The sequence below is a fragment of the Ictalurus punctatus genome, chromosome 9 (assembly GCF_001660625.3).
Source record: "Ictalurus punctatus breed USDA103 chromosome 9, Coco_2.0, whole genome shotgun sequence".
NCBI classification, from domain to species: domain Eukaryota; kingdom Metazoa; phylum Chordata; class Actinopteri; order Siluriformes; family Ictaluridae; genus Ictalurus; species Ictalurus punctatus.
Window position 1 is genome coordinate 17836854 of NC_030424.2, and position 13097 is coordinate 17849950.

Consider the following 13097-nt stretch of genomic DNA (forward strand, 5'->3'; position numbering starts at 1 on the left):
AGACCATGCGCTCCTCTCGCCAGCTGCCGCTGCTCTTTTTAGAGCTGGAAATAAACGAGAGCGAGAAAGAAAAAAGAGAGACGCTCCCCTGCCCCATCTGTGTAAACCTCATTTTCATAAAAAGGTGATCAGATCGACTGGGGCTTTGTGTGCAACGCTGTGTTTATTTCTTCAGCTCTTTCTTTTCTTGTGAGCAAGCCTTTTTTTTATTTGTTACTTACCCATGTCTCTCTGTCTCTGCTGCCTCATGCCTGTGCTTAGCAGGCCCTGCAGATTATCTGAATCAGTAGGGGACAATATGTAATTAACCTAGCTGACCTCAGTACCTTAATTGTTGCCTGTTGGGCGCCTAGTCCCTGAATCTCCAGCAGTGATCTTCACAGAACAAGACTTTTCATAGTCCAAAATGCCTAATTATATGCATGTAAAGTGGGAAACATTGCAGAATCCTGTTTGAAAATCCTGTGTTATTATCAGGATTGTGTCCTTTTGTAGTGACAGATTCATGTATTCATTATTCATCATGGTTTGTTCATTATTTGTGTCTGATATGATTCATGTTGTTACTTTGTGTTCAATGCCCTCTACAAGGCCTTACCTGCTGAAAAAAACAAAAGAAATGCTAGTGGTTTCCACTACAAATTCCATTACAAACGATCAGGTAACCTTTAAAACCAATACCATTATTAGTCCTTAATGGTATCCACTAGACATAACATGCCAACAATAGAATTAAACAAATTACCAGTAGAGGCCCACAGGGACCATTACAGTTTCCATTGAAACCAATACAATTCCCATTATAACCAGCAAAACCATTACAAATTCTGTGAGGGGTTCTATTGTTTTTTTCTGCAGTGTTGATTGAGGTTGTAGGAGGAAAATGTGAGGAATCCTTCTGGTTTTAAAAACAAGCCCTTTGTGTGTATCGTCTCACTCACTTCTTCTTCCTTTCTCTCTCTTTCTCTCTCTTTCCACAGTCCCTGGATGGATTCGTATTTGCACTAAACAAGGAGGGGAGGTTTTTGTACATCTCAGAGACCGTGTCCATATACCTCGGCCTTTCACAGGTGAACGCATGTTCAAATTTCTTCTCCTTCTATGCATCGGAAAGCCAATCCTGACACATTAGTGGTAATTTAACACCTTGCCTGTCAGTTGCCTAGTCTTTAATTTGCACTTTTCAGTGCTACATATTTTTTGTGAAGAGAATCTAATGCAAGATGATTATTACAGTCTGGTCCTATTGGCTAGAACCTAGTAATGAATAATGTAAGTGTGTGTAAGTGACCTTGGGTTTCCACATAGCTCTGTCTAGTTTAGCGCCATCCTGAAAACTGGAGAGACTCAACTGATCTTGGTTCAGGTCCTGTGCTCATTAAATAAGTCCACTGCCAGCTGATTGAGTCAGCTTTAATTGTCCGTCTATAATACACCACCGGAAGTCACTGGCATCAGATTGAGTAAAAATAATCTCTCACTTCTCTTTAGACAATAGATGTTTTATAGAATATTTCAACTTTCCAAGCAGGTGGTAACAGTGCCATTGGTTTTAACAATCCAAAACTCGAAGAAAATGGTGCATGTGGGTAAAATGAAAACAGCCTATTTTCTACTAGATTAAAAGATTAAATTGATGAGTTATTTGCAGCTGAAGTAGGCTAAGGCAAATTCTAATTTAATTCAGCATTAATTGATTGATGATTTTTATCAAATAATTGATTAGTTGTCCCCAAAGTTTGCAGAATCTGTTGTACTTATCTTTAATGTGGGTTTTATCTGCAGTAGGGAGCTTGGCCTGCTGATAAAGGGCTTGTTAAGTCTTTAGTAGGAGTAGAGTTTATTATCTTACATGGCTAAGCTGATCCTGTGATTCTCCTCATCTTAATTGCCGGTAACTTTATAGCTTGTTAATCTGTTTTAGAGCGCAAAAAAAGTGTGCATCCTAGTTAATTATTTTCAATGCTAATTAGTGTGGTTTAAACTTTAAAACTTGACTAGGCTCTGAATTGTTTAAGGTAGATTTCCTCTTGATTGTTATTGTATGATTGCAGAATATTAATGAATTAGCTGGTAAAAAATTTTATCATTGATGAAACAGAGGCAACTTCTTCCAAAAACGCATATTGTCATGTGTGTTTTCTGGCTCGAAGACTATATCACCATGTTACATAAACAGATTATGGAACAGATGTACTTTATGGTGTGTGCAGAAGCAGGTTCTTGATATACTATGTTATGACACACATGGCAGAGATGGAAACTCGAGTCTGCGACTTGGACTCGAGTCGCACTTAAGTCGCAAAAAAAATGACTTGACTTGGACTCGTGAACAACTGACTCGAGACTTGACTTGGACTTGAAGACAGAGACTCTCTTTACTACCCCACATGACAGCATAAAACACCACATTTTTCTATTCATTCATGATCAGTATGCGCTGCAGCAGCAAATATCACAACAATTCATCTCTAAACACACCATTCGAGCATTAATATATACTTACGTGATCTGAAGGCACGTGTTCATCACCCATTGGAAAAGTGCTGTTATATAAACGAACAACAAACAAAAAAATAACAATATAGCCAAGTCTTACCTTGTGATAATCATCGTACCATCCTGTCAGGGGCTTGCGTGTTGGCCATTTACAAGAAGTACAAATGTTTCCATGTCCTTTTCACCCCTAACCCCCCCCCAAGTATTAAGTATCATATGCATATAATATCCGAGTTTACCAAGTTAAATTGCATGTATACACGGGGGTTTTGTTAACGCTGGCGCTCACTGGAAGACTACCTTACCGATCATTGCTTGAGAACTACAGCAAACTAATCAAATAGCTCAAAATACACAGCACGTTTTTCACATGGTGAGAGTCTCTGCATTCAAAAGGTTTAAATCTCCCTCCGAAGGGCACTTTGAAGGGAGAGGAATCAAGCTAGTCATGCTGTAAGATTGCTTCAAACTGAATTTCCAGTAAAAAATGACTTAAAAATTGGATCAAATGTAATAGTTTGAAAGTAATCGTTTTTTGATTGTGTATAAAAATGAAATTGATGATTTAAGTAAAACCCTGTGTGCTTTATTAGACAATTGTGAATAAATGAACAAGACATTCTGTAGAAGTAATCAGTTTTAATATTTCAAATTTGATTTAGCCTCATACACTGTTAATTATAATAACTAGCTGAAAGAACTATTGCTTAAAAAAAAAAAAGAACAAAGACATGAGACTTGACTTGGACTCCACCTCAGAGACTTGAGGCTTGACTTGGACTCCACCTCAGAGACTTGAGGCTTGACTTGGACTCCACCTCAGAGACTTGAGGCTTGACTTGGACTCCACCTCAGAGACTTGAGGCTTGACTTGGACTCCACCTCAGAGACTTGAGGCTTGACTTGGACTCCACCTCAGAGACTTGAGGCTTGACTTGGATTTGGACCTCAGGGACTTGTGAACATCTGACACATGGTAAAGTGAAGGTCACTCATATTTTTTTTACCATCGATGCATCGGCCATGAGATTTTAAGAGCTAATGATGGACGTCATTAGACATTCAAGACTTGAATCATCATCTAGTCATTACATCGGGCCACAGTCGATAGCATGACCTTTTAGCACCACTGCTCAATCTTACGGGCATTTCAGATCCTAGTTTTATTCGCAGAGAGAGACTGAGGCTTCCAGCAGAAGTAAAGGTGTGCTAATCTCTCAATCGCGCCCTTCCTCAGGTCTTTGATGGTAGATATAAAGTATCTTCTCCTGTCTACAACAGCAGAGAGACAGTGGTGCCGGATAATGCCACAATTATATCTGATAAACTTCACAGCTTCTTGCTGAGATTTAAAGCCTTGGCTAACTGCGGTTATGTGATAAAGAATAAAACGTTAAATTGGAAGAGGTTGTCACCTCCAAGTATGTGTGTGTGTGTGTGTGTGTGTGTGTGTGTGTTTTTTTAAAAAGTTAAATAAAAAATTCCATGTGAATGAAATTTAATTTCCTTGTGATGCAAGGAAAGCCGTTTTTCATAGACAAGCCTGTGAAATTTTGATCTCTCTCTCTCCAAAGGCATTTTTTTGGGCTTTGCACCCAGGAGAACATTTTCATATCCTTTCCCCACCTTTTTTTCCGCGTACGTCCCCCGAGCTGAATGAAAGAGTGATGTGAAATTGCTTTTCCCTTTGTGGCTATTGACCACCTTGTGTTACATTAATGTGTGCAGACTGGAGCACCTAACAGGTTTTTACAGCGCGAACAAGCTTCTCCTCTTGTATTGCAGACACTATTGTGATGCTGTACAACCTCAGCAGATGCCCTTAGCTATTTGATAATGCACACAGCGTGGTCGAACTGAAGGGAGTGGATGTGTTCTTGCTCTCTTATCACCGCTGTTTGTGACTCCACTTCCAGATTCCTCTGATAATGAGGCCCGTGTTTGACAGTAGGTGAATCACGGCGATTCTTACCCCTATTATTCACTCCACCAGATGGCCATTTAACCATTTTTGTTGTGCTAATAGCCATGATCATTTCACTTCTGCATGTAAATAGGCATATGCTGCCAAATTCGTCTCGTGTCTTAGTTATTCTGTCCTCCGCTACTATTTGGCTTATGAGGAGGGTGATTAGTTCATTTCCAATAATTAATATGTGATGGATGGGTTGCCGTCTTTCTAGATTAATCACCAGATTTGCAGTGGTGCCATTCAATAAGCCATCCCACGGCACAAATTGAGTGGCAGGAATATAATCATGCCACTCGGGCCTTCCTTACGTGGTTTGTAAAGTAATAAGCATAGTGCATGGTCGCAGGCTGGATGAGGGGTTTGTATGACCTTGTTGCAGGGTCAGTGGAATCCCTGCAGTCTCCCTGCACGGCTAATGTGGAGGTACAGCTTGCGACTGGGCAGCTGTCTGTTTTCTAAATGGAGATGTGTATGTTTGTTTCGTGTAACAGATGGCATTGTGTGCCAAGGCTGATGGCTAGGAAAATAATAATTGCATTATTCCAGCCAAAAGAATATTAGCTTTTGGAAGGTGGCCATTATTCAGCCTGCACCCCTGCCAGTACAGCATATGCACTCGCATGGACTGGATATCCAAGGAAATTGATACATCTGGAATACACACAGCATCTGAGTCCTCATCTGCCATGGAGGCTTTCGATTTAACCCCTCGCGTGTAGCTGGAAGCACAGCATCACTGTACACTCGGCGACATGTGAAGGCCATGTGTAATCCACCATATGGTAGAGGAATTTGTCCTCTCTCAGTTGTCAGTCGTGTTTGGCGATGGTGATGGGTTTGGAGTGCCTGCGGCCAGCCCCTCCTATCTGCATTGGCAGAGACTCTACTTCATGAGTGAACACCACAGTTTTGGGGGGGGGAGGAGAGCAGGCCTGCTTTGGAGTCTACTGAGATAAAGCATAGGGTTTGCCACCTGAGATCCATCCAGACCTTCCCCCCTTTTTATTCCACACCCAGCTCCACCCCTCCCCTCTATTCGCCTCCCATCTCCGCCCGCACTGCCCCCCATGCTGCAACCCCTACACAGAGAGGAGGACTATTGAATATATTAGCATAACCATCTGCCTGAATGTCTGATCACATCTTTGTGTGGAGATCAGCTCTGCATCCTCCTTTATCCCATCCCTCATTCTTCCACACTTTACACCCTGCTCTGCCTCCTACATTAGCCTCTCCTGCCATCTGTCTGACACCAAGCTATTTTGCGAAGTACTTTTTGCCGCTAATCAAATAATTGAATCAGTTGTGGGTATTTTATTGTTTGTGTATTTGTTAATTGTATTTTCTTTCCATGAAAAAAGCTTAAATGGGTAGCAAATGTGGAAATGGTGTGCTCTAAAGCTAATCTGGTTTTATTGATAAAAGTAATATCCATAGGTGTAAGTTTGGGAAGCAGCGTGTTAACCAATTGAGTCAAATATTATGATTTAAAATATCCCAGTGTTGTTCTTCAGTATGAATATGTGAGTGAAAATGAAGTGTTTTTTTTTTTTTTTTAAATAACTACATGTTATATCATTTAGATCTACAACCAGTGGAATCTGTTTATGTTTGTTAGCCCTATGATAAGGACATTATGACTATTATAACAGCAATATTTATGTTTTGTTTTGGTTTTATTTATTTATTTTTTAAAACATTTTTACACACCTGAACCTTTTCAAAGCACTCTGGGATATTCCTCCTGGCTATTCTAACAGCTCATCAAGGCAGAATACCAGAACAGCACTAAATGGATAATAAGTACTCTTTTATTAATGACGCTGTGGCAGCTGAGGGTCAGTGTTCGCATGCAGATTTGTAGAATTGCGCAGAGAAACAGGGCAGAGAGGGGTCATGTATAATTGAGCCACCTTGAATTTCTTCCTGCTTCCCTTTACACACACACACACATACACACATGCGCGCACACACCCTGACCTCACAGCCCTTAACTTCACATGAGCTTGAGATCAGAATTAGGTAAGTGTCTACGGCGAGAGAGAAATGCAAACATAACAGGTGTGTGAAAGAAGAGAGAAGTGCATAGTGTGAGAGGAAGGTAAATTTGAGAGTGAGAGTGCACATGCTGTGTGAGAGTTGCAGGAATCATGCAGTCATTTTAATTAGTTTGTTGTTCTTGTTGTTAAGAAAATAATGCCATAGGAATCTGATATCGGATGCGTTTTTAGCGCAATTAATTGATTGATACAAGTTTATTCATTAGGATATACCCCTTGAGATGAAGCAACTTGTTTTCAAGTCCTAATATCCTAACATACAGTACAAGCAAAAAATCAAAAACAGAAGCACTAACGTAACGTGAAAAACAAAAACAAAACACTCAATAATTCAACAAACACACTACAAATAAGACAGATGACAAACGGACATCAAAAGGATAAGTGCATTGGTGAACACGACAAATGTTTGCCCAGCAATTATATCATATTATATTTTACATTATATTATATAGAATATTAGTATATTGTACATGGCTATAGATATAGCATCATCTGAAGCATGTACACTGTGTCTCAAAGTAAGAAAACAAACTATTTTTAAACATGTGAATGATGAAGGATCATATATTTGAAGGTAAATTATTCCAATCCGAAGGAGCCTTATACATAAATGCTTTCTTTCCAGTTACTTTTCTAACTGTAGGAACAGGAAAAATACTGTGTAGAATGCCTCAGTTGAGGAATATATTACAAGGATATTTAACATTAACATTTGAAGATAAATTACAGCCAATAAGTATATCTTCTTATATTAAGTGTATGCCATTTAAATAAGTTCTATGTTATTCAGTGATGAGTGATAGATGAACAACCAATAACAAATCTACCGAGATTACTGCATGCTGTATTGCGAGATCGAAGGTTAGTTTTAGATGCATTTTCATAAACAGCATCTGCATAGTCAAAAGTAAATAAAAGAAAAACGGTAATATAAGTTTCTTCCGAACATTAAATGTAAAGCAGTTACATGCACTTGATTGATACCATTTGAAAGGGAAAGCTACATCGACTTTTAAAAAGAATCGTTAAATTCGGACTCATTTCCATTTCACATTGCACCAACTGCTGTAAAGAAAACCTTGGTTTACACCAAAATGTCATCCGTTACTGACATCTACATTAATGATTGCTGACAGTGAAAAACCTCCACAATGCTGGAGGGTCGAAATTCATCAAATCTGGTACAGATACATGATTTATAACCCATTACATTTTACCTAGGAATGCAGGATTTAATTCCCAGAAGGACAATAGAAAATATCAGTAATACGTTATGAAGGTAATAATAATAATAATAGTAATAATAATGATAATAAAAACAGCATGATTTATGCATTTCACAAATGCTGCTTTTCTGACGTTGTCATTAACAGTCACTATTCACTAGGCTGGTGAAATTATTACATTTTTCTACTATTTCTCCAGCAGTAAGTACAGAGTCTGTATCTATAATCCAGTCTCCCAGGTGAGAGGAGCAGCAGAGAAAGGAGAAAGGTTTCTCAGCCTTCGCCAGCCACTGTCTTTACAAGGCGCATGGCTAAAAAACATTATCAGTTCACAACATTTAAATTGATAAATGTTCCAACCCAAAGACTACAAGGGCACTTTGAAAAGCAAATAGCGATCTGGTGAAGAAATTGATTTTTTCCCCCTCAAAATGGCTGCATGATGCATCATTTGACTGTGCTGTGTCCAAGTGCTTGACAGAGATAATCTCGGCAATCCCTCGGGTGACCTTATCGTTCCTGGCATTGCAGGCCTGTCTGCGCGCCCGTCTTTGTGCATGTCAAGGTTTCAGAGGGCAGCGTTCTTTTGGGAACCGAAGTTCCCAGCTTCTTCATTTTGTTATCATGCCAAAAAAAAAAACAAAAAAAAAAAACAATCTAAAAAAGTATCTACAAGAATCTCAAAGTCAACAAGGGCTGTTAATAATTGGATGAATGTAAATTAGAGGCAGGACAGAAGCGCAGTGGAGAGCCTGCCACGGTTATTGTGTAAGTCTAGACAGTGCTGTAGTCATGCTTAAACAACTCAGAGTGAAGATACGGAGGTGATGTTTATTAACCTTCTCGGATGAAATTGGGATCAGCTTCTGCTTTTCAGATACTTTTCAGATAATTCCATAATATGGACAAGAAGACACTGATTCAAGGTCAGCCCTGTGTCTCAAAAGAGTAAAAGAGGAAAGACGGATAGATTGAGAAGAATGGAAGAAAGGGAAGCCGCCTGGGAGAAACAAGGCGACTGCTGAAACTCGTGAGCAGATGGGTTGGCAGTACATTGTCAAGGTCACCGAACTTTTGAGATAATTGTCTGTTTTTGGCTTTTATACAAAAGCCTTTGTTTAACAGATTGTCCTTTTTTTCCATCCTGAGTCACAAACACTCATAGACACAAAATCAATATGAGTAAATAATGTATTAACTTTATCCCACTGCTGTAATTGTTAAATATTTCGAAAAATTGTTCATTCTATTTCTAATGCATTAAGGCATTGCCTAAATCTAGTCTTATATCTGACTAGCCTTATCTAGTCAGTTGCACTGGATCTGTTTTCAGTCACCTATGTAGAGCAGTGTGGAGCTGGCTGTGTGTTAGCATTGCTGCTATCACCCGTATCTAAATGGCTCTTTGATAAGCGCAGTGGCCAAATTTCCCCCTGTCCTCCAGCTCATGTCTGATACAGTCGCTCTCATTTTAGATGTCTGCTGCCACTTATTAATATCTGATCCTGAATCTGTCCGATCACATCTCCAGCGTGCTGACACAGGGATTTTTTTTAGTATTATTTTTTTTACCTGCCTTTAATCTGAATGGTGATCTGAAATGGAGGAATCTGGGATAGGGAATATGACAAATATGATTTCTGAGCTATTTTGTGATCAGTGGTGGATAAGGTTTCATTTAAACGTTTTTAGATTGATATTTCACGCTTTTACACAGGGAGATTTCTTTGCTTTAATATCTTTGACAAGGCAATAAGAGAAGTTTAATATTCTTTCTATCCGATCTAAGAAAGGAGCTATTTACATAGTAGTAATTTACCGTAAACATACAATAATTTAAAGTAAACAGCAGCAGTTGTAACATTGAATCGTGGTAAAAATGGGCCACTTGTGTCCTTCTCGATGCGTGTCAAATTTATCCAGTTTACAATACTGGTGAATCTAGAGCAGAACTTAGAGTTGTGTGCTTCTGGAAATGATTTTTATTTATTTTTTTGAGTGAGGGAGAGAAAGAAAGAGTTCAGTGAACAGATGGATAGGTGAGTAGTGGCCAAGAGAGTGCTCATATTTCACCATGCTGGCGGGACCCAGTATCTGCTCGCAGGTGTGTCATGTTAAAGGTGAGCTATGTTAACTCCAACATCTCTCTGCCACATTACATTACATGCTATTGACCGTACAGGATGCTACAAAACGTCTGCCACAGTGAAAAGTTCAGCACGCACTGCACCACATGCCAGCAGAGAAATGGAAATGTGATCTGCATCCAAATATTGTTCGGTAACAGTAGCAGTACATATGCTAATTAATATAATAAAGCACTGCAAGAAGGAGCTTGATTAGTAATTAAGCCTGTAAAAAATTTTTTAAAAACGTTGAAAGAGAATGAAACGTAATTAATAATAATTAAATAAGTGAGTTTGGCCCAGGTAATAGCTCACGTAAAATGATATCCATTACTCGGCCTTACTTTTCTTTCTTTTTTCTTATTATTTTTTTTTTTAAAGAAGCCAGCTTGACACTTTACCATGGCATATCCTGTTAGATACTGCAAAATGTGTTTGTAATCGCTCTGTGTATTAAAGGCTGAAGCAGGAAACCCATCATATAAGGGTATAAAAAGCCCAATGAGGCCTTGTGACTCTTGCCATGGAGAATAATAGATGAGACTTGACCCTCTCTAAAAGAGGAGCACAGACGTGGACACCATATGTACCGCCTATTACCATTTCCTCACCTAGGAAAAAAAAAAAAAGGGCATTACTTAGGAAGCAGCGAGAAAAGGGAGAAGGAAAAAGATACATGGATAGAAGGTTGCACGAGGACGATTTTTTTTTAATCCTCAGATCTTCACACCAGATCTTGCTGTAGCTGTGTGATGATGATGAAATTTGCAAAAAAATAAAGCAGTTTCACAGAAATAAATCTCAGCATCTGTAAAACTGCATTCGTTTTATTGCTCTAGTTTCGTAGAAAGAACAACTTGGATACTATTATTTAGTTTCCCTTCCATTAATATGACTAATACATTTGTCTGCGTTTATGTACATGAGCTTTTACAAATGAGACTTAATTACGGTTACTTAATGAGGGTGCTGTGAGCAGACACCCCTGTACCACAACTATGAGCAGATAAGAGAAAGAATTTGCTTGGAGGTTTTTCCAAATGTCACTGCCACTTTGTGTACAAGCATGATAACTTCATCCATCCATTATCATGAGGAGCACCTGCAATGATGCACGGCACACTCTGGCCTGTATGATAGATACTTAGTAATGAATCAATACTTAGAGTTGGGAGCGGATGGAGAAAGAAGTACGGCACACCTCGAAACTGATAAAGGAGTCAAATAAACAGGCGAGGAGCATCAGGGACGGCAATGAACGATGAGTGCGCTCCCTCATTCCGCCTCTGAGTCGCATCTCTGTTTTTGAGGCACGTATAATATCTGTTCTTCATCCTTTTGGCTCTGTTCTGATAGGACTGCATTCAGAAAGAGGAATGTCAGGCTTGGTATCTGCTGCTGGGCCAGAGGCACTTTCTAATCCCTTTACATCCATCAGACACGACACGTGAATGGGAAAAGGAATCTCGTCATTTGCCTCATAACAAGCGAGAAACAGTTTGCGGGATAATGACGAGCGTATGAGTGATAGTGAGTATTAGTTCAGCTTTGATGATCATTAGTGCAGCAAATTCGACTCCAGCAGGTAAGACATGCTCGATATGGGTATTAGAAACGTGCATCCAAAAGTTCCAGCTCAGTTTTAAACTCGAACACTATGGTACAAGCGGAGCGATGTGTGATGCATGTCGGCCGTTGTCGTGATGGAGGAGAGGGAATCCCATTTGTTGAGAGCGAACGAGACGGAGAGGAAGAGAGAAACAGACAACATGGTGTAAGGAGATCTCATTCCCTCCTCAATAATGTGGGATAAAGACACGGTTTCACATATGGCATATTGGTAATGGCTTGCCCCAGCACAAATCCTCTCATTTAAGTGCAAATGGCTGTCATTTTGGGAAGCCTGAGCAGCTGCCTGCCATTGTCAGCCTAACCCTTTGCTAAGACTTTTATTTTGTTTTAGTCTTTCTTAAAAGTGAAACACGTGAAGAGGGCAGAATTCTAAACTAATAGGACTTCTATAAAGTAACTGTACTGCTGTTTTTCCTTTTTGATTTTTTTGCCATATTATGTTTAGCCACACAATACAGATATCATATTTGGGATTTTATTTGCGGTCATTACATTTAGTTACCACAACAAATGCATTATATTTTCTACTCCTATTACCCTTTTTAACCCTCAGCTCTAATAACGGGTCTAGTATGATATATTCTCCTTCATGTTCCTACATATACGATCCACCCGATACGGAACGTGCAGGCCCTTACGTGCAAACGTTAACAACATTTTCATAAGTGACATACGGCTCTTTACATAACAGGGTGTGGGGGGATTAAGTTCAACTTATAATACACCAAGATTTGATATGTAATATAAAGATACTGTAACAGGTGATTTGAACATCTATTTGAGAATGCATTAGACATTTAATAAATTCAAGCCTTTTAGCACAGAGTGTGCCCCAGGAGAGGGAAGTACAATCAGTCGGGTAGTATCCAGGCTTAAGTTGTAGATTGGGTCTTTCTATTAAAATCAGTAAAGGGATTGTGGATGAGTTTAAAAAAAAAAAAAAAAAAAAAAAAAGCAACATCTTATCAGATGTGTGAAAATTCAAACACAAAGCCAATGGGTATGTGCAACCCATGCAGCAAGAAACAATACCACAACCACTAGAACATAAGAAATTCTACCTATATAAATAAGTTTCATTTGATGTGTATAGCACTTTTAACAATAGCAGGTTTACAGAAATCCGAGTGTAGATTTGATTTACAGCCCCAGTGAACGAGCCAGAAGCGACAGTGCCAAGGAAAAACTCCCTGAGAAGACATGAGGAAGAAGCATTGAGAATCAGACTTAAAATACAATCCATCCTGCTTTGGGTGACATTGGATAATAGGTTTATAAGGTATATAAAGTAAAATGGAGGGGTTTTTTTGTTGTATGAATGCTTTTACTTTTCCAATAATTGTAATAATTATTATAATAAAGTAATAATTGGAACTATAAGGTTATGATACTTCTAGCTTAATTATGCATGTTCTTCCGATGCTCTTTGTACAGGCGAGCCCTAGACAGGTAATGAAATTTTTATGAAGCCTGATTGTCAACAGCTATTAGTGAAATACTCAGGAGAGATCAGGATATTGTTTTTTTAGTTACTACAAGTGTCATTTTTGCTCTACACATACCAGAGTGACGTGCCTCC

General features: G+C 39.1%; 1 protein-coding gene across 3 annotated transcripts in view; it reads left to right on the plus strand.

The window, feature by feature from the left end:
* Nucleotides 1–13097, plus strand: part of LOC108269480 (neuronal PAS domain-containing protein 3) — a 253602-nt gene that overhangs the window by 171771 nt on the left and 68734 nt on the right. For all 3 annotated transcript variants that reach the window (XM_017475393.3, XM_017475394.3, XM_017475395.3), the window contains exon 5: nt 981–1070. In XM_017475393.3, the coding sequence (XP_017330882.1) occupies nt 981–1070 (90 nt within the window). The remainder of the gene's footprint in view (nt 1–980; nt 1071–13097) is intronic.